This window comes from Oncorhynchus clarkii, chromosome 32 (genome assembly GCF_045791955.1).
Source record: "Oncorhynchus clarkii lewisi isolate Uvic-CL-2024 chromosome 32, UVic_Ocla_1.0, whole genome shotgun sequence".
NCBI lineage: Eukaryota > Metazoa > Chordata > Actinopteri > Salmoniformes > Salmonidae > Oncorhynchus > Oncorhynchus clarkii.
The window spans coordinates 20,644,854-20,667,995 of NC_092178.1; the positions used below are offsets into that span (position 1 = coordinate 20,644,854).

The window sequence follows — 23,142 nt, forward strand, 5'->3', positions numbered from 1 at the left end:
GGTGCCATTTGGGAGCAGGGTGCCCTTGATTCATCCTCTTCAGCCAGTTGGTTCCAGTTAAGGTAACATCCTGTGACAGGGATGCTAACCAGATGAAGAGCTTCTGTTGATGACTCACCGGTATGAAGGCCGTCTGCCTGCAGCAAAAGAAGAGAAAAAAAGAGAGAAAGAAAGAGAAAGAAACAATGAGAGAAACCACAGCACCCGTACATGAAAAGGTACGTGTGAGTGAAAGCATTTTGGACGATATCTCACCTTGCAGATTCAATTACACAGGACAAACAAAGGGGTTGACAATGGAATAGATCAAAAATACTTCATCTGTGCAATACCTGAGGCTAACTTTGTGGAGGAGCACAATGGGACTGAGAAGATGTCCTGAACACTGTGACACTATCACAGGTTGTCCCAAAACCCCCCTGTTTCAGACAAAAACACACAGGAGAGCTTCCCATGGGAAAGCTCACTCTTAATTATTGGATACATTTATTCAACAATATAAGTAATTTAATGGTGTACCATCAATGTGAACTCAAACTGTTCAGTGAACTCAAACTGTTCTATACTGTTCCAAGTATTGAGAACTTTGCATGGTTGTATAAGCCTACAGTATTTGTTATTGATGTGCTGCAATGTGCACTAACAAATAAAGAAGGCTAAATATAAGGCGCCTACATTTTTCGTCTAACCACATGGTGCATTCACATAAAAGCATAAAAGCAAGAATGGGATTGAACTGAAATAGACTGTCTGTGGAAAACTACAGCAGGGATATAGAGGAAACTGGAGCACGAGTCCATCTGGTGGCCAAATAATGAAACAAAAGTCTGTAGTTCACAGGAAGATGAGCATGCGCCAAGGCTCCTGTTCAAAAGGAAAACATTTACATTTTAACGTGGCAGTTGTGGCAGTCATTAAATATTGATCTCTTTCGGCCTGACCTTTGTTTTAGATTCAACTACAGCTTCATTAAATCCTATTGGTTTTTTTAGAACATGGGATGGCTGTATTTGATATGCTAATTACATGTTTATTTTCTTACAAAATATGTTTTATTATCAAAACAGAGATGAATTATTCTGAGCTTCAAAATCATTTTATTATAATGAAGATGAATATGCCATTCTATGATCAACACTGTCTACCAGCTATGCAGCACTACAACGTATGCTACATCACCAAAAGTATGTGGACACCTGGTTGTCGAACATCTCATTCCAAAATCATGGGCATTAATATGGAGTTGGTCCCCCTTTTGCTGCTATAACTCCACTCTTCTGGGAAGGCTTTCCACTAGATGTTGGAACATTGCTGCGGGGACTTGCTTCCATTCAGCCACAACATTAGCGAGGTCGGGCACTGATGTTGGGCAATTATGCCTGGCTTGCAGTCGGCGTTCTAATTCATCCCAAAAGTGTTCTATGAGTTGAGGATAGGGCTCTGGGCAGGCCAGTCAAGTTCTTCCACACTGATCTCGACAAACAATTTCTGCATGGACCTCGCTTTGTGCACGGGAGCATTGTCATGCTGAAACAGGAAAGGACCTTCCCTAAAATGTTGTCACAGTTGGAAGCACAGAATAATTTAGAATGTCATTGTATGCTGTAGCATTAAGATTTCCCTTCACTGGAATTAAGGAGCCAAGCCCACACCATGAAAAACAGCCCCAGACCATTATTCCTCATCCACCAAACTTTACAGATGGCACTATGCATTGGGGCAGGTAGCGTTCTCCTGGCATTCGCCAAACCCAGAATCGTCCGTCGGACTGCCAGATGTTGAAGCATGATGATCACTCCAAAGAACTTGTTTCCACTGCTCCAGAGTCCAATGCGGCAAGCTTTACACCACTCCAGCCGAAACTAGGCATTGCGTATGGTGATCTTAGGCTTGTGTGTGGCTGCTCGGCCATGGAAACCCATTTCATGAAGCTCCTGAAAAAACAATTATTGTGCTGACGTTGCTTCCAGAGGCAGTTTGGAACTCGGTAGTGAGTGTTGCAACTGAGAACAGGTCCCGTTCTGTGAGCTTGTGTGGCCTACCACCCCGCGGCTGAGGCGTTGTTGCTCCTAGATGTTTCCACTTCACAATAACCAGCACTTACAGTTGATCGGGGCAGCTCTAGCAGGGCAGAAATTTGATGAACTGACAATATCCTATGATGGCGCCACGTTGAAAGTCACTGAGCTCTTCAGTAAGGCCATTCTACCCCAAATGTTTGTCTATGGAGGTTGCATGGCTATGTGATCGATTTTATACAACTGTCAGCAACGGGTATGGCTGAAATAGACGAATCCACTAATTTGAAGGGGTGTCCACATACTTTTGCAAATTTGAACTGAACATTTCACTGAGGAACATTCTTTTAATTTGGACTCACATAGGTCATGGCCATATGCCAAACAACACCCTAATTCCTATATATAGGAAATAGGGTGCAATTTGGGATCCAGATCATATGACTGATATCCATTGAAGTTTTCACACCGTACAGAGATAGCTTAGTATCAAAGGCATGCAGAGAGGTGAGAAAGAGTCAAATAGCTCTTTCATCCCACTAACCTGACCTAAACTGCTCAAAGGTCTGGAGGGTGGGTGGGGTTGGGCTACAACCCCCAGAAATGTCCATCCTTTCATCTGCCTAGCCCTTCACTCTCAATAAAATCCCACAGTTGAATTCCTCACTTCTTTATATATCAGATACACACTGAAATCCAATCTATCTATTTCAATACCTGATATCACAGACCCAACAATAGGTAAAACCCAACCGCCCCGTGCAATATTTCTATATATCATCAATTCGGCTGTTATGGTTCATCTGTTCAGAGCCTACAGTAGTTCACATGGGATAATTGGTGGGGGATGGTGATTGGTTAACAGTGTGGGATGAAAGAGAGCTTCAGAGCAAAACTTCCCAACCACTACAAAGGACTCAAGAAGCCAAAGGGTTCAAGAAGCCAATGTTGTCCATAGCAGAGCGTTGACACAGTCTGCTACTTTCACAGCTTTATGGATGGGAAATCCGATCAGGGTAGTGCCACAGAGGGTGAAATTATACCTATGACACATTTTCTCTCTATTGTAAGCTATATATTTTGTTATGATGCCAAGGCTGTTTGGAATTCAGACACTAGACCAGATCAAGTGTTAGTATATCAAAGTTTGCACCTGTTCTTTTCAAAAGTGAATAGAGCACAAGTAAACAAGATAGGAAATACAATCTTTAGAAAGGGATCAAGCTTAAAAATATATATATTTTTGTTTATGTCTGTTTTTGAATTGTATTGCCTTGTGAAAGTGAAAAAGCCTAGTAATTCTAGCCCAAGGTATTGTACAGTGATCCTATTATGATCGACATAGCATTCCATCTACCAAATCACATTCAGGTCGTTCACCTCACTGTGCATTCCTGACATAATGTCGAAGGTACACTCCTGAGGTGTCAGATGTCTGACGTATCTTCTTCATTTTCATACCTTTTGAACTGGGACACATCTGAAAATACTTCACCCTTAGAGATTTGTTCCAGAACACTCAGAGACCATAACACTGTCTCTGTCTGTCTCTTTCTAACTCTCTCTCTCTCTCTCTCTCTCTCTCTCTCTCTCTCGCGCGCTCTGTCTCTGTCTGTCTCTTTCTAACTCTCTCTCTCGCTCTCTCTCTCTCTCTCTCTCTCTCTCTCTCTCGCGCTCTGTCTCTGTCTGTCTCTTTCTAACTCTCTCTCTCGCTCTCTCTCTCTCTCTCTCTCTCTCTCTCTCTCTCTCTCTCTCTCGCGCGCTCTGTCTCTGTCTGTCTCTTTCTATCTCTGTCTGTCTGTCTGTCTGTCTGTCTGTCTGTCTGTCTGTCTGTCTGTCTGTCTGTCTCTCTCTCGCTGTCACCCTGTAAATCTCTCTCTTTCTGTCTCTATCTCTTCCTCTCTCTCTTTTTCTCTCTTTCTCTCTCTCACAATGACTATGAAATCAGCCTCAGAATGACTATGAAATTGAAACAGTGTAAGTGATGGCTTCACATTGTACTTCAATTTTGTTTTTGCAGTGTTTAATGTATTGAATCTGAATCATTCAAATTAAAGTTAGACTGTCTTATTGGCCTATTTCTATAGAAGTTTATCCTTACAGACTCCACTCTCACACAGAAATGTAACAATTTTTGCACTTGTGTAGTAACGACTGTAGAGCCATTTGCAAAACATAGAAAAGCCATTTGCAAAACCCCAGTGTTACATATGTTACACTAAGAAGCCTTTACAATCTTAATAATGCTTATATAGTACCAGTCAAAAGTTTGACACACCTACTCATTCAAGGGATTTTCTTTATTTGTACTATTTTCTACATTGTAGAATAATAGTAAAGACATCAAAACAATGAAATAGCACACATGGAATCGTGTAGTAACCAAAAAAGTGTTAAACAAATCAAAATATATTTAATATTTTAGATTCTTCACAATAGCCATCCTTTGCCTTGATGAAAGCATTGCACACTCTTGGCATTCTCTCAACCAGCTTCACCTGGAATGCTTTGCTAACAGTCTTGAAGGAGTTTCCACATATGCTGAGCACTTGTTGGCTACTTTTCCTTCACTCTGCAGTCCAACTCATCCCAACCCACTCAATCGGGATGAGGTTGGGTGATTGTGGAGGCCAGGTCATCTGATGCAGCACTCCATCATTCTCCTTCTTGGTCAAATAGCCCTTACACAGCCTGGAGGGGTGTTGGGCCATTTTCCTGTTCAAATTATAGTCCCACTAAGCGCAAACCAGATGGGATGGCGTATCACTGCAGAATGCTGTGGTAGCCATGCTGGTTAAGTGTACTTTGAATTCTAAATAAATCACTGACAGTGTCACCAGCAAAGCACCCCCAAAACATCACTCCTCCTCTTCCATGCTTCACAGTGGGAACCACATATACAGAGATCATCCATTCACCTACTCTGCGTCTCACAAAAACATGGTGGTAGGAACCAAAAATCTCACATTTGGACTCATCAGACCAAAGGACAGATTACACCAGTCTAATGTCCATTGCTCATGTTACTTGGCCCAAACAAGTCTCTTCTTATTATTGTTGTCCTTTAGTAGTGGTTTCTTTACAGCAAATCGAACATGAAGGCCTGATTCACTCAGTCTCCTCTGAACAGTTAATATTGAGATGTGTCTGTTACTTGAACTCTGTGAAGCCTTTATTTGGGATGCAATTTCTGAGGCTGGTAACTCTAATGAACTTATCCTCTGCAGCTGAGGTAACTCTGGGTCTTGATTTCCAGTGGCGGTCTTCATGAGAGCCTGTTTCATCATAGCGCTTGATGGTTTTTGCGACTGCACTTGAAGAAACTTTCAAAGTTCTTTACATTTTCCAGATTGACTGGCCTTCATTTCTTAAAGTAATGATGGACTGTAGTTTCTCTTTGCTTATTTGAGCTGCTCTTGCCATAATATAGACTTGTTTTTTTTACCAAATAGGGCTATCTTCTGTATACCACCCCTACCTTGTCACAACACAAGTGATTGGCTCAAACACATTAAGAAGGAAAGAAATTCCACTATTAAACTTTTAACAAGTTACACCTGTTAATTTAAATGAATTCCAGGTGACTAGCTCATGAAGTTGGTTGAGAGAATGCCAGGTGTGCAAAGCTGTCATCAAGGCAAAGGGTGGCTACTTTGAAGATTCTAAAATCTAAAATATATTTTGATTTGTTTAACACTTTTTTGGTTGCTGCATCACATTAGGCCGTGATTGGGAGTCCCATAGGGTGGTGCACAATTGGCCCAGCGTCGTCCAGGGTAAGCTGTCGTTGTAAATAAGACTTTGTTCTTAACTGACTTGCCTATTTAAATAAAGGTCAAATAAATGTGTTATTTCATAGTTTTAATGTCTTCACCATTATTCTACATTGTAGAAAACAGTACAACTATAGAAGAACCCTTGAATGAGTAGGTGTGTCCAAACTTTTAACTGGTACTGTACATTTTGTAGCAATGCTGGAATTCACATTTATAAATTCAAAGTCTATTCATGCCTATTAACAATAGTCATTAGACCTACTGTAAAAAGTCTCCCCACTAACTTGATGTGAAATATAAAACATGCAAAGTGTTGATCTAAATTATAATATCTATTTGTCGAAGGGACCATAATGGAGATAAGCTCTGTTGCTAGATCTGGTGCAAAAAGCTCTTTATTATGCTGTGCATGGTTCCTGATAAATAGACAAATAAAAAGTAGCTTTCAGATTTTTCATCCACTTTCACAGCAAACTCTTTGTGTCTGGAATGTTAGCTGATACATCTCTGATATACTTCCGAATTAGGACCTTAATATTTACTCATTTTATAGTAATACAGAATATATGATCTGCTGAATATGATGCCTCTTATTTATATTATGCTATGCTACTCCACCTTTATCAGGCGATTTAAGATTGACGCTTCAGGAGCGAATCAGCACCATGGACAGTACCTGCATCAATACGACGTCATGGACAACGCCCTGCAATACACAAACGCATCATTCTTGTAGTACAGTGTCACAAAACTGTCTTTTCATTTAAAATCAAATGATTTGCCAGCTCACTCCTTAGTTAAATGCAGACTTCTACTAGCCTACAACATCCATCACTGATTTTCACAATTTTACCGCTCTCTTACGCCCGCATGGTCCAAATGATTACGCACGTTTTCAGCGTAAACGCTACTGTACTAATTTCTCATCTTTTGTTCCCCATTCATAAGCTGCTACAATATCATAACAGTACGCTTTCACTGTATACTCACTCCCCTTTAACTGGTGACGGCCCCTTTAAGGGTTATGTAGAGAGAAGGGCTGATGTAGGACGACTCCTCTGTGTGCGCTGCCATCCTCATCATGGCCTCCAAACAACCGCCGCTGCTACCGAGAATGAGCACGAGCAGACGAGCTGTTGGCCCTTTCCTTCCCCGCGCGGAGACCAACAACGTTAAGCCGAAACAGAGGCACCGGTAGAGGGGTGCGCGCCGGGGGATCAAGCCTCCGAGCTCATGCCACCCCGTTCTCTTCGATGTCTTCGTCAAAAGCCACTTACAGCCATTTGTCAAAGAGGGATGCAAACCCGGGCGGCGGCAGAAACATGAACACGAATAGGGATTATTCTATCAATCTATCCGTGCAGCAAGTGCTGAGCCTCTGGGTGCAAGGCACGACGCTGCAACATTTCACAGGTAGGCTATGTACTGTATGTCACATTATTACTGTACAGTGTAAACACATGTCGTGCACTTGGCAGCGTTTCAACCGTTGTGTGTGGGATCTGTCTCGGTTCACCCAATTACCGGTGCTGTAGGCTACACACAGGGCTGGCCGTTTTCTATTAATTTACTGTACTGTTGGATAGAATGGGGTGACATGGGCAGCTGTGCGCGTCCATTTTTAAAGGGAGAGTATACACGGTATGAAATATCAACCGGGCACCGGTAACTGCCCCGAAGTGTTTCTTCTGTCGGTCTCCATACTGTAGCCTACCGGTACCTTACTTTTTATTAAGAGGCATGCGCCTCTCAATGCCTTGGTGTCACTTGAATAACACCGCCAATGTGTTACGGCAATTAAATTATAAACACAAATATAATTTAACTCGGTCATCGAATGAATAACACATATATTCTACCGGTTAATGCATCATTGTGCTGCGTGAATGCACTTGGCACTGTGAAATGTAGTGTTGTCATCTCTGTTGCAGCCACACAGCCCTCTTCCTTTGTCTTGCGGTCGAGTAATCACAGGTAATTAGTGTCATCCTCACCAACTCCGGATAGGCTGTCTGGGGTGTTCTGGGGAGATATGGCACATCCATCCACGCCTTACATTTACAGTGTGTGTATGTGGTATGTGTGTGTAAAAGGAGGCCTAGACGCTGTATTGTAGACTATTGTGACTGTTCTGCACAGCAATGGGTAACTTCTAAATTACCATAAGTATTTGTTGAAATGTAAACCGTCATGAGTGACAGTGTCACAAAAGATGATTAAACACCCGACTAACCAGTCATTACAATTAGGACTCTCTCTCTTTGTATTTGTCTGTCTGTCTGTCCATCCATCTGTCTCTCTCTCTATCCTCAAAATGCTTTTACAAGGTCTTATTTATTTACATAATGAGATGTGATATCAGCATGCTAGTACATTGGTCACTGTACTTGTGGTATTCATTTTCAATGAGTGAAAATGCTAAAGTGCTAAGAGAATACAATAACCTAAGAATACAATAACCTAAGAATACAATAACCTAAGAAAAAAAATAACCTAAGAATACAATAACCTAAGAATGAATTGGGCGGTGGAACAATTGACATTACAATGTCATAATAACAAGATATTTCAAGACCTCTCTTGACTGGAATTCCTTTTTGCCTTGTAAAGAGAAGGATGGACACACTGTATACGGGCATCATAGCTGGCATGTAGATGTTATGAGAGCAAGCCCAAGCGGACATCCTGGGCCGAGAAACATGAAGAAAAACAAGACATGGAATGCGTCCCAAATGACACCCTATTTGGGACACAACCATGATTAATCATGCTGACTCAGCAGGGAAGTGACTCACAAGCACAAGTATTGCAGAAGTAAAGTTGCTGTGGTGGTGAGACAAGAGTAAACCAATGAGTGCCATCCAGTATCTGGCAGCAGGACTGCCATACGATCCTCAAAACCAGTCATGAAAAACAAGCTACAATTAAGTTAGATGCCCTAAGCAAGTTCAATGTAGACTCACACAGTGGCCATAAACTCTACAAGTTATGATAGACAACTCCTTTATACTTTTACAGTGTCACTCACAGACTCCTCTGGCAGAGTACTTTAACAAATGGTATTTCCTGTGAACATCCATACCAGCAGTTTCACTTCTTATTTCCTTCTCTATTCTCAGTCAAGAACAAAAACATGCCATTGTTTTTCAGTTTAAAATCGACAGGATGATGTAATAAGATTGCATGCACCCAGCAAAGAGATTTGCCATTGTCTTTGTACAATGTGATTATTGATGTGCTCAGATGGATTACTGCTGATTAGTGGTGGCACCATCAGTCTTTTCATGCTTTCTTTTCTCTTGAATTGTTCACACTTCTGTCACATGTTATTGCCATGTTATTCCATCCTATTAGCATCTCATTACATGTTATTACAGTACTCAATGACAACTTTCAGGTGTTTTTCACAGTACTGTATCGTTGCTGTTCTCTGTCATAGGGGACAATCTCTCAAAGCCTGACTAGGCTGCAGCAGTGACTATGACATTACTATCCAGAAGTATGGGCCCTGGTCCAAAGAAGGACCCTGGTCAAAAGTAGTTCACTAAATATGGTGCCATTTGGGATACAACCAATGCCTTGCACTGCCTTTGTAGGCTCTATGGGTCAAACGTTTGATCGCTTATCAGTGGAATGGGAACATAATGCTTTTCTCTTTCATGTTTTGTGTTAGCATGTGAGGCCAGCTGGCCCCCACTGTGTGTTGTGAAAGCTGCTGACGGAGGCCCCCAGGTTCGTGTTAGGGGATTAGCAGCATAACAAACATTAATAATACTACAGTCTTCTGACTGAGGGGTTGAGTTGAGGTTTGGGTTGCATGCCTGAAGATGACACAGCACCTGTACTACAATCCAGAGTACAGACGACCTCAACTCCATCCCCCCAACCCCTCACACACATAAAATATGCACGCACGCACACACACACACACACACAGTATAAGCGGTGCCATGCAGAGAATGGTGCCGCTGAGCTATCTATGTTCCAGTGGTGTGACAGAGCAGAGGTGTGTGGTGTACCCCTATGCACCACAAATCCAGCCAGGCTTAGTGTTGGGCGGCAGCTGCTCAGCTAGCGCCATCCCGGGGCCTGTGTGGAATCCTAATGGAGTTGGCTGGCGGTGGCGTGCCTCTCTGGCCCAAGTCTGGCCCTGCTTGCTCCTCTCTATCCATCTATCTCACTCTCCTTATGTCTCTCTCTTTCCATAACTCTATGTTTCACTCTCTTTCTCTCTACCTCTCTCTCTTTCTACCTCTGTATCTCTCTACATCACCCTCCTTTTCTTAACAGTATCTCGTTCCACACCTTTCTTCCTTGACTGGCGTGCCTCTCCAGTCTGGCCCCAATTCCTCCCTCTCTCGCTCTCTCACACAGACACTCTTTCCCTGTACCATCCATCCTCCTCTCTCTGCCACTCTCTGTCTCGCTCTCGATACATCCCTCTCCCTCTCTTTACAGTACCTCGTCCCGACCCTGTCTTCCCCTGGCATCTCACTCCGCTGCCAGATGGGAGGTGACCACAGATAGGGGCCTGTATTGTAACTCATCACAGCCACTGTGCTGACTGAGCTGGCTGTGTGTTCTGTTTAGACCATGCAGGCTAGGCAGCACAAAAGGCCTTGTGTCACTCCCCTATAATGTCTCTCTCTCTATGCCGAGCGTGACAGCTGTCGGCCTGATCGATACAGGAGGAGGTAGGAGGTAGGCACTCAGTGGATTGTGGAACAAGGTCAAATGGATATGCTAAAGAGTTTCTACTGATTGATACATTACTTTGCAGAGGGGTTTAAATTCCCATCCCAACGGTAGCGTAGCAGATGTTGACATATTAGACGGCACATTCAGGACATTCAAATCATTGGCACATGTATTGCCAGAATGTGATAACATGTCCAAAATCCAATCAAATCATTCTGAGCTTCCATTCACTCTCTCCCCTACCCCCAAACATCCAGTCGTTACCTGGATTTGAGATGTTACCGCTTTAATCTCTAACAGCAGACTATGTCTGTGTAGGGTGTCATTTGGAATGCAGCCTGTTTTGTTGCATAGTGTTTATTACGATGCTCGGCTGCCTTCTTGATGGGCCCAGATTGAAAATCGGATATGTGCTGCTGCTTTCTCTCTCTCTCTCTCTCTCTCTCTCTCTCTCTCTCTCTCTCTCTCTCTCTCTCTCTCTCTCTCTCTCTCTCTCTCTCTCTCTCTCTCTCTCTCTCTCTCTCTCTCTCTCTCTCTCTCTCTCTCTCTCTCTCTCTCTCTCTCTCTCTCTCTCTCTCTCTCTCTCTCTCTCTCTCTCTCTCTCTCTGTCTCTGTCTCTCTCTGTCTCTCTCTGTCTCTCTCTCTCTCTAATTAAATTAAATTAAATTCAAGGGCGTTATTGGCATGGGAAACATGTGTTAACATTGCCAAAGCAAGTGAGGTAGATAATATATAAAGTGAAATAAACAATACAAATGTACAGTAAACATTACACATACAGAAGTTTCAAAACAATAAAGACATTACAAATGTCATATTATATATACAGTGCCTTGCGAAAGTATTCGCCCCCCTTGAACTTTGCGACCTTTTGCCACATTTCAGGCTTCAAACATAAAGATATAAAACTGTATTTTTTGTGAAGAATCAACAACAAGTGGGACACAATCATGAAGTGGAACGACATTTATTGGATATTTCAAACTTTTTTAACAAATCAAAAACTGAAAAATTGGGCGTGCAAAATTATTCAGCCCCTTTACTTTCAGTGCAGCAAACTCTCTCCAGAAGTTCAGTGAGGATCTCTGAATGATTCAATGTTGACCTAAATGACTAATGATGATAAATACAATCCACCTGTGTGTAATCAAGTCTCCGTATAAATGCACCTGCACTGTGATAGCCTCAGAGGTCCGTTAAAAGCGCAGAGAGCATCATGAAGAACAAGGAACACACCAGGCAGGTCCGAGATACTGTTGTGAAGAAGTTTAAAGCCGGATTTGGATACAAAAAGATTTCCCAAGCTTTAAACATCCCAAGGAGCACTGTGCAAGCGATAATATTGAAATGGAAGGAGTATCAGACCACTGCAAATCTACCAAGACCTGGCCGTCCCTCTAAACTTTCAGCTCATACAAGGAGAAGACTGATCAGAGATGCAGCCAAGAGGCCCATGATCACTCTGGATGAACTGCAGAGATCTACAGCTGAGGTGGGACTCTGTCCATAGGACAACAATCAGTCGTATAATGCACAAATCTGGCCTTTATGGAAGAGTGGCAAGAAGAAAGCCATTTCTTAAAGATATCCATAAAAAGTGTCTTAAAGTTTGCCACAAGCCACCTGGGAGACACACCAAACATGTGGAAGAAGGTGCTCTGGTCAGATGAAACCAAAATGTAACTTTTTGGCAACAATGCAAAATGTTATGTTTGGCGTAAAAGCAACACAGCTGAACACACCATCCCCACTGTCAAACATGGTGGTGGCAGCATCATGGTTTGGGCCTGCTTTTCTTCAGCAGGGACAGGGAAGATGGTTAAAATTGATGGGAAGATGGATGGAGCCAAATACAGGACCATTCTGGAAGAGAACCTGATGGAGTCTGCAAAAGACCTGAGACTGGGACAGAGATTTGTCTTCCAACAAGACAATGATCCAAAACATAAAGCAAAATCTACAATGGAATGGTTCAAAAATAAACATATCCAGGTGTTAGAATGGCCAAGTCAAAGTCCAGACCTGAATCCAATCGAGAATCTGTGGAAAGAACTGAAAACTGCTGTTCACAAATGCTCTCCATCCTGCTCTCCATCCAACCTTGCTGTTTTGCAAGGAGTAATGGGAAAAAATTTCAGTCTCTTGATGTGCAAAACTGATAGAGACATACCCCAAGCGACTTACAGCTGTAATCGCAGCAAAAGGTGGCGCTACAAAGTATTAACTTAAGGGGGCTGAATAATTTTGCACTCCCAATTTTTCAGTTTTTGATTTGTTAAAAAAGTTTGAAATATCCAATAAATGTCGTTCTACTTCATGATTGTGTCCCACTTGTTGTTGATTCTTCACAAAAAAATACAGTTTTATATCTTTATGTTTGAAGCCTGAAATGTGGCAAAAGGTCGCAAAGTTCAAGGGGGGCAAATATTTTCGCAAGGCACTGTATATACAGTGTTCTCGCTCTCTCTCTCTCTCTCTCTCTGTCTCTCTCTCTGTCTCTTGTCTGTGTCTGTCTCTGTCTGTCTGTCTGTCTGTCTGTCTGTCTGTCTGTCTCTCTCTCTCTCTCTCTCTCTCTCTTCTCTCTCTCTCTCTCTCTCTCTCTCTCTCTCTCTCTCTCTCTCTCTCTCTCTCTCTCTCTCTCAGATATCATACTGTACCTGTGTTTTCAAACAAAACACTTTTCTGTGGGTGTTTGTTTAGAGATACGTCTAAAACCACATGCTTGGTTCTGTCTTCAGAGCAATGGCCATGTTCTCCGACACCTCGCAGGGGTTGTTTCTTCAAATGTGTCTATTCTAACCTTATGTTTTCCATTCAGAAACCTGTGTGTACAGTACAATCCACTTTAAAATGTCATACTTGATTTGCCCTAACAAAAAATTTAAATTAACCTAATGAGTCCCACGGTAACTCTGGTTATACCATTGGATTTGTCTATTTCTTCTGCATCCGTAGATACCAACCATTAATCTGTGTGATTAACGGGGGCTGAGCTAGAGCGGTGTTTGTGAGACAAGGGCAGCTCCCTAAGGGGGCCGGGGCTTTTATACAAAAACATCTGTAGAGTCCAAATGTTTTGAGCTACAAATTAATAAAAATATATCTATGAAGAGCTGAGAAACTCAGAAACATGCTAATTTTATTCTAGGAAGTTTACAAGCCACACAAGAGTCGTTAGAAGATAAGGGGTTCTTCTACATCGAAGACCATAGGAAATCCCAGTACATAGTGTCTATAATACTGTAATAAATTCACATAGTTGCTGTCAAACTCCAAGCTCCACACAGTTGTCACTGACTAGTTGGATATTCATTTCCCAGTGAGCAAATCATTTCTGTACTTATAGCATTCATCTAAAATCATTTCTGTACTTATAGCATTCATCTAAAATCATTTCTGCACTTATAGCATTCATCTAAAATCATTTCTGTACTTATAGCATTCATCTAAAATCATTTCTGCACTTATAGCATTCATCTAAAATCATTTCTGTACTTATAGCATTCATCTAAAATCATTTCTGTACTTATAGCATTCATCTAAAATCATTTCTGCACTTATAGCATTCATCTAAAATCATTTCTGTACTTATAGCATTCATCTAAAATCATTTCTGTACTTATAGCATTCATCTAAAATCATTTCTGTACCTATAGCATTCATCTAAAATCATTTCTGCACTTATAGCATTCATCTAAAATCATTTCTGCACTTATAGCATTCATCTAAAATCATTTCTGTACTTATAGCATTCATCTAAAATCATTTCTGTACCTATAGCATTCATCTAAAATAATTTCTGTACTTATAGCATTCATCTAAAATCATTTCTGTACTTATAGCATTCATCTAAAATCATTTCTGCACTTATAGCATTCATCTAAAATCATTTCTGTACTTATAGCATTCATCTAAAATCATTTCTGTACTTATAGCATTCATCTAAAATCATTTCTGTACCTATAGCATTCATCTAAAATCATTTCTGTACTTATAGCATTCATCTAAAATCATTTCTGCACTTATAGCATTCATCTAAAATCATTTCTGTACTTATAGCATTCATCTAAAATCATTTCTGTACTTATAGCATTCATCTAAAATCATTTCTGTACTTATAGCATTCATCTAAAATCATTTCTGTACTTATAGCATTCATCTAAAATCATTTCTGCACTTATAGCATTCATCTAAAATCATTTCTGTACCTATAGCATTCATCTAAAATAATTTCTGTACTTATAGCATTCAACTAAAATCATTTCTGTACTTATAGCATTCATCTAAAATCATTTCTGTACTTATAGCATTCATCTAAAATCATTTCTGTACTTATAGCATTCATCTAAAATCATTTCTGTACTTATAGCATTCATCTAAAATCATTTCTGTACTTATAGCATTCATCTAAAATCATTTTTATCAAGTTTTTGCTTTGGCGGACATTGTTTCTTTTTATTGACCTTTATCAATAAAACGCATGAATGCAACTGTTTATGTCAAATAGTTTTCTATTCTACTTGTAGCCCCGGTTGTCCTGAAAATAAAATGGTAAAACACTTCATTGTGAGGCTAAATATATACATGCAGATAAATGAAAGTCAGATAAAAGAAAAGCTGATTTTTTGCTGTGGTGTTGGGATTGACAGGGTCAATTACAATCTACATAGTAATTCCCATTTCCTGTTGCTGCTGGATTATTTTCCTGCTGTAACCAACTGGCTCAAATTAAGATCCTACACTTGTATGTCAACATTTCTGAGGTTGTTGGTATGCCTACAGAGCTGTCTAACTGACCACTCTATTCAATGCGTGTTGTTTCCCTGTGTATAACCACTGGACTGCATGTGTTCTTTCCTACCCTCTTCTCAGAGATGTGGTACTGGGTGTTCCTGTGGTGTCTTTTCTCCTCGCTCTTCGTCCACGGGGCAATGGGCCTGCTCATGTTAGTCATGCTGCAGCGCCACAAGAGGGGTCGCCTCATCACCCTGGTCCTGGTCAGCGTGGGCTTCCTGGCCTCCTTGGCCGGTGGGGTCATCACCAGTAAGTCACCGGCCACTTTGTGTGTGTGTGTGTGTGTGTGTGTGTGTGTGTGTGTGTGTGTGTGTGTGTGTGTGTGTGTGTGTGGGGGGGGGGGGGGTCTCTGTCTGTTTGTCTCTCTGTCTGTGTGTATTGTCTCTCTGTCTGTGTGTATTGTCTGTCTGTCTGTCTGTCCATCTGTCTGACTCTCTCTATGCCATTGTCCTCTGTACACATGCTCAACATTTTTACCCCAAATATCATCCTCCCTACTCTGATGTATCATCTTCCAGTCCAGTAGCTAAGTATATCAGAGAGTGGTACATAGTACTGTATCTTTCTGTGGAAATAGACCGGTCTTTTTATGTGTCCCAAATGGCACATTCTACCCCACATAGTGCACCCATAGGGCTCTGGTCAAAGCAGTGCACTGTATAGGTAATAGGGTGCCTTATGGGACGTAGCCTGTGAGTCTGTGAGCTATAGTACGTAGGCTATGACAGGGCAGGAGCTCCTGAGGACAGGGCTGGGTGAATCACACTCCATCACAGAGAGGCAAGCCAAGCCAAAAATAGACAGACCACTTTATTATTAATGTGGAAGCTCGCCGAGAGAGAGAGCAGACTATTGCCTGTGCATTGCCCTGTGTGTACGCTGAAACAGCTAAGAGCTAGCACCGTCTAGCAGCAGCCAGCCAGTAACACTCTGTCAAGAGGGAGGGAAGGTGAGGTTATTCACTGGTCGACTGGCAAAAGTCAGACGTCAACAACTTTGAGCCAGTTTATAGGTTATCGCTCCCTTGTCTTTTCTTTACAATGTTGACTTAAAGTAAGATTTGTATCTTGGCTTTGAGATAAGATTTTTTTTAAGTTGCACTCAGACAGTTGTACTTTTGAGACCTTCTTCAATACCGGCGATTGGCGTATTGTGAGAGAAGCATGACTAAATTGTCGGGAGAGAGAGAGTGATGCATCCCAAATGGCACCCTAATCCCTACAGCACTAGTGCTCTATGAAGGGAATCGGGTGCCATTTGGGATGCATCCAGAGTGGCAAGTAAACACAGTATGGGGTCAGGCACTCAATCACACGTATTGATGCAACCAGCTTTAAAAGGGACATCTTTTAACGGTATTACATCTGCCCATGCAGGAGGTTCTACGGAGACAACTTTAGATTCCAGTAGGGAACTATGACGATACGAGGGAAGGATGAGGAGAGATCATACACTGAGTGCACAAGACATTAGGAACACCTTCCTAATATTGAGTTGAACCCCCTTTTGCCCTCAGAACAGCCTTAATTCGTTGGGGCATGGACTCTAAAAGGTGTTGAAAGCGTTCCACAGGAATGCTGGCCCATGTTGGCTGGATGTCCTTTGGGTGGTTGATCATGCTTGATACACACGGGAAATTGTTGAGCGTAAAAAACCCAGCAGCGTTGCTGTTCTTGACACACTCAAACCGGAGCGCCTGGCACCTACTGTCATACCCCATTTAAAGGCACTCAAATCTTTTGTCTTGCCAATTCACCCTCTGAATGGCACACACACACAATCCATGTCTCAAATATCTCAAGGCTTAAAAATCCTTATTTAACCTGTCTCCTCCCCATCTACACTGATTGAAGTGGATTTAACAAGTGACATCAATAAGGGATCATAGCTTTCACCTGGATTCACCTGGTCAGTCTATTTCATGGAAAGAGCTTTTTTGAGTGTATTCTTATTGGTACTAAAATGCTATTGAACTGTCTGTGCCACAGTTGACAAGCCTTGACTGGCTGCCGGTATGTGTCTGCAGGCCCATTGTATGCCATATTTATAGTCAAATCAATGTCATATAATCTATATGTGTGTGTCTCTTTCCAGGTGCGGCCGTGGCAGGGGTGTATCGTGTGGCAGGGAAGGACATGGCCCCCCTCCAGGCCCTGGTGTTTGGAGTGGGCCAGACCACACTCTCTGTAGTCATCTCCTTCTCACGTATACTGGCCACTCTCTGAAGAGATGACTCTGCTACACGGACAGACTCACTGACGAACAGACACACAAGAGAGGAGAGAGGAAAGGGGAAGGGAGGGACATCCCACCAGTTACACAAGCAGAGACGGCAATGGGTGGAAGTTAACTGTATGTAGTATTTTAAGGAAAACAAACAGTCAAATAGAAGAAGTGAAGAAGACGGTGTACCAGTCCTAGACGTCTAGACATTTGGGGATGGATGAATGTGGAAGAGTGCCCCCTAGTGTCTCTGTTCAGCCACTGCTACGTTTGTTAGAGCTCCCTTTGCTACAAGGGACCTCTCAATGCAGGCCTCACTTCTGTGTGTCAACGACACACACTTCCTTGGGCTCTCCACCAGTTGGCGATGTCCACAGACTCTGTCAAGTGTCAAGCCAGTGAAACCACATCCTGAACTGAAAGCTAATTTGAGGTTCTATGTGCCGATGTCCTTTGGGACTTAACTTCAGTGTTGTAAAGGGGAATGCTTTCATGGCCATCTCTACAGACTGTTGAAGGCTTTCTGTTCTGTTTGTGGGGGGGAACTCCACATTTTTTTTTTACAGTAAAGACAAACCACAGCAACCTGTAATTAATTGAACAATTCAAGTCTACGGTCCTTGAAGTGCCACGGTACTTTGATGAGATGGCCAGAACAAAATTGGACCTGTGAAGACCCACCATCATTCTGACATGCCTGAGAGGTTGTAAACGCAACGATGATGGTCAACCAAACTACCATTCAGTGTTAAAAAAATCTACCAACCACAAACAACTGGATCTTCTGTCCTTGGAAACTGATATCCTAATAACCATTCCTTCTTGTAAAGTATTCTAACTACCACAGCAGGTTTTTTGTTTGCAACAATCCATAATGCTTAACCTTTGCACTTTCTAAATGTTGGTGATCCACCTCCTTTACCTAAGAGGTGTCTAAATAGAGTAGGTTGTTGAGGTTCCGTTGGTTCAAAGTTACTATGGAGATAACCACTACGCTTGTTAAGGGCTCTGCATACGCAAACGGAGCTGACGTAGGTCCATCATTTGCGTTGACAGTGTAGAGCCCTTTAGATATTTGTCAAGTCTAGACCAGTCCAGGTTGTCCAACGTACTCTGGGGAAATAGCAACTCTGACCATGAACCTTGTCTGGAGAGGGTCAGAGTTGCTACTTGGTTCTTACAGGGTTTTATGGAGGTAAACTAATGTATTAACTGAAGTACAAAGAAATAATTGTCCTAGTAGTAGCACCTGTATTGCTTCTTGAGGAATATCTCTGATAGAGTATCTCTTGGAAGTTTTACTGTCTGTGTTGTGGTGCAGATTTACTGTTAAGGTTTAGCGGTTGGAATCCAGCCGCTACTTGGCTGTTGTGATAACAATGTTGTCCTGACTCCTATAAATCCCACTCCATAGAGAGCCATTCCTGGAGAAGGTCAGAGACTTAGTGTGCATCCCAAATGGTACCCTTTCCTTATATAGTACACTGCTTTTGACCAGGGTCAATAGGACTGTATAGGGAATAGGGTGCCATTTGGGAAGCATCCTCTACTGCTGCTGAAACAGCCATTTTCTATGGCTCCCTGCCTTCCTCCCTGTTAGTTCTTGCTAATCGTGTGTGTATTGTTTGTGTTTTAACTTAGTTTGACTTTGCATATTGCACTGACAACGGCCTGCCTTTATTTCGTACAGTTTGTTTTATGATATTGGTCCCAGTGGGTGACCCATAGATCCATATAGGATTTTATACAGTATGTCCCATCACCAGTACACACAGTGGGTCCCAAAAAGCAGGTTTTTGTCCAAAATGGCACCCTGTGCCCTTCATAGTGCACCCTTTTTTGACCGTAGCCATATGGGTTTGAGAAGCACTGCTGTGGTTTTGGAGGTGCTTTTGGGACTGCAGAGCAATGTTTTTTTTTGTGGGGCCCTGTGGGACTAACCATAATGAATGTGTTTGTGTCTGTCCTGTCCACCCTCTGGAACAGTTCACGTTTATTAACCAACTATAGGACAGGTCTTACTGCATCCCAAATGGCACTATGTTCCCTACAATGTGCACTACTTTTCACCAGAGCCCTATGGGGGAATTTGGGACGCACACATTCACTCCTGGAATTGAAGGGTTGCAAGGCCCACTGGTTTGTACCTTACAATGTCATTCATTTTTTATCAATAGCTGACGATATCCCATCTCTCAGTCACTTTCATTTGTCAGTAAATGACTGTGGACCAATAAAACAAGGCCCTCTGCTGCACAATGTCATTCTAGTTGTGAATACCACACCAGGCCCTCTTATAAACTAGTTGTGAATACCACACCAGGCCCTCTGCTGCTGAATACCACACCAGGCCCTCTGCTGATATCCCATCTCTCAGTCACTTTCATTTGTCAGTAAATGACTGTGGACCAATAAAACAAGGCCCTCTGCTGCACCCTAAACTAGTTGTGAATACCACACCAGGCCCTCTGCTGCACCCTAAACTAGTTGTGAATACCACACCAGGCCCTCTGCTGCACCCTAAACTAGTTGTGAATACCACACCAGGCCCTCTGCTGCACCCTAAACTAGTTGTGAATACCACACCAGGCCCTCTGCTGCACCCTAAACTAGTTGTGAATACCACACCAGGCCCTCTGCTGCACCCTAAACTAGTTGTGAATACCACACCAGGCCCTCTGCTGCACCCTAAACTAGTTGTGAATACCACACCAGGCCCTCTGCTGCACCCTAAACTAGTTGTGAATACCACACCAGGCCCTCTGCTGCACCCTAAACTAGTTGTGAATACCACACCAGGCCCTCTGCTGCACCCTAAACTAGTTGTGAATCCACACCAGGCCCTCTGCTGCACCCTAAACTAGTTGTGAATACCACACCAGGCCCTCTGCTGCACCCTAAACTAGTTGTGAATACCACACCAGGCCCTCTGCTGCACTCTAAACTAGGTGTGAATACCACACCAGGCCCTCTGCTGCACCCTAAACTAGGTGTGAATACCACACCAGGCCCTCTGCTGCACCCTAAACTAGTTGTGAATACCACACCAGGCCCTCTGCTGCACCCTAAACTAGTTGTGAATACCACACCAGGCCCTCTGCTGCACCCTAAACTAGGTGTGAAAAAAGGGTTTGTTTTTATGCCAAAGGACTTCATTCTCACATGTTAGCTTTATTTGTTAAGGGTTCCTTATTTTTTGATTGTTGTTATTATTGCTGAGAAAGTATGAATCGCTTTAATTTCAGAACCATTATTTTGCACTGAGCTAAACAGATTTAAAATCTCCAAACCCACAAAAAGTTAACAAAATTTGCTTCATTTTGGCTTAATATGAAATTCCAGTGTGTGACCTAATTGAGTGATCTAAGAGTGTTTACCAATGAAAGTGATTGCTCTGTTTTTTCCTTAGTTATGTAATTGACACCACTCACCTTCAATACCCAGTCTGCGCACCAGAGGGAGCCAGTACGCTGAGTATTGAATAAGTGATAGTAGTAGCCAGTGTCAGTGGTGGATTTGGATTGATACAGTAATGATCGTGGTTGTTGTATAGAAGAAAATATACCTGTGGCAGTTTTTTGATATTGTCAATTTGTATTTGATTCTAAAATGAATTCCTGAGGCTTCCAGATGGTCTGGAAACGACTGTGTTTGATAATTTGCCTAATCTAATATGACTATCCAATACTATCTCTCTCAGTACTCTCTGATTAAAGAAAATACTTGGATAAAACAAACTATAATCAGCAAATACTATTAATGATCAAATTCCCCAGATCAACTGAATTCATATTGTATTAGTAAGTTATTACACTCATTTTAATATTTTTGGCTCGAGTTCAGAGACCAAATGTGAGTTATTTCTGATGGCTCTACAAAGCTGTCATAGCGATATTATCTAGATATTTCTGTTTGTGAATGAAACTGCGTTTGAGAGTTGGATATGGTGCATAGGACTTGTGACAAGAGTGTTGTTGTGTGATGTTGTACTGTATGTCTGTGTGGTTGTATATGTGAGTGTTATAACATGCATTAACTTGTTTTCTTTTCAGAAGGGGCCTGCAATACAATTGTCATTGCAGCATCTGAAATGCTTTATCGAGTTGAGCAAAAGGGGTAAGGACCTTGTCATAGGTGTAACACTGACTGACCCAGTGTGTTCAGAAATGTTGTCTTACTGAGCAATGTCTTACATAATGTGTTTTTAAAATCTTTAAAAAATAATGTAATCTACAAGGTGTTCACAACTACTTTTCTGCCAACAAACCTCCAAGCACTATTCTTGTTGAGAGACAAAGAAGCATAGCTTTTGTTGTTCAGATCAGTGCACCGCGATGCATCGGCTATTAAGGTAAATAGAATACAAAGTTCTCATCAGAGGGATGTGTACCATGACATGTACTGGAAACACACATAGACATCATGACTGCGCCATGGACAATATTTTGATACCCATAACATGTATTTGTCTATACAGTCTTTTACCACATTTCAGAACGTCAATGTGTGTGCCATGAATTCAAATGTTTGGAATCTGATGAGGACGAGTAAGAATTGGGTTGTCTGTTTTTGGTTCTATCCCTGTGTGATTGTGGGTAATCCTTGGTTTACACTGCAATAACTCAAAGGGGACATTCTGCAACAGATGATCCCTATAGTTTTAAATAGCACCAACCGCCATCTGACCGTACGAAGCCCTGTCCTAGAATCCTCCTCGCTGTGTTTCTCATGAGTTTATAGCCCATGCCACCCCCTCAGTGTTGTACAAAACGCCACTTACTTTCCACTGACAAGTCTGGCCCTCAGCAATTGCATGCGCAATACAACTCGGATAATGTGTGTGAATGGATTTGGACAATCCATTATAGACAATGGTGTGCAAAACAAGTGACACATGTAGATAATGTATAATATGTTATTTTTTAATTTTGTACCAGCGAACCGCTGATGTTTATAACTTGCCTATTTATGTACAAATGTTCTCCTGTACATACTGAGCAGTCAGTTGAAATAAAATGTTTTACAGTAAAAATACTGCTTGCTAACATTGTCACTTGTTCCTAAATGTATTAAATAGATTTCTTCATATAGTAAAGTATGTTCAGCTGAAGGATACTGTAAAAAATACCATTAGCATTAGCAGAAGTATTATTGGGACTGTGATGCTGAAGCTCTGCCTTTCCTGGCAATCGACCATGGCAATCTACCGTTCTGCTTTCTAGAAGCTCCTGTTATGCAGTATACCATCTGTACTTAATGTTTTCTCTCCCTTCCTCTACCACATCACCCCTCTGTTAAACTTTCCTATCTTTTCCTCTTGCCATTATTCTCTGTTCCTACCTCCTTTTGTCCTATCTATCCGGCCCTCCCTCCCTCCTGTCAAAATGAACACTACCTACAGTCTGACCATGCTGAATCCGTACCAGGCTGGCACACCCCACCCACAGATCCACGCACATCCCCAACACAAATCCCCATTGTGTTTCCATATGACTCTGCCATTGTTTACTGGGCTCAGGCCTGTCATCTCCCATTCATGTCTGCTCTCCTGGCATTGCTCGCAAGAGTCTGCCCAGCGGGATGTGCTGGATGTGGAGTCGATGCCAGGGAGGGATCATGAGAGGAGGGAGCGG

The 23,142-nt window shown here is 42.1% G+C and overlaps 1 protein-coding gene across 1 annotated transcript; it reads left to right on the top strand.

The window, feature by feature from the left end:
* Nucleotides 1-6,832: 6,832 nt before the first annotated feature.
* Nucleotides 6,833-22,543, top strand: LOC139392410 (transmembrane protein 170B-like). The gene is made up of 4 exons (XM_071140383.1): nt 6,833-7,207; nt 15,365-15,535; nt 17,381-19,752; nt 20,183-22,543. The coding sequence occupies exons 1-3, from the start codon at nt 7,048-7,050 to the stop codon at nt 17,509-17,511; spliced, it is 462 nt and encodes a 153-aa protein (XP_070996484.1). The 5' UTR covers nt 6,833-7,047; the 3' UTR covers nt 17,512-19,752; nt 20,183-22,543.
* The last annotated feature ends 599 nt before the right edge of the window (nt 22,544-23,142 follow it).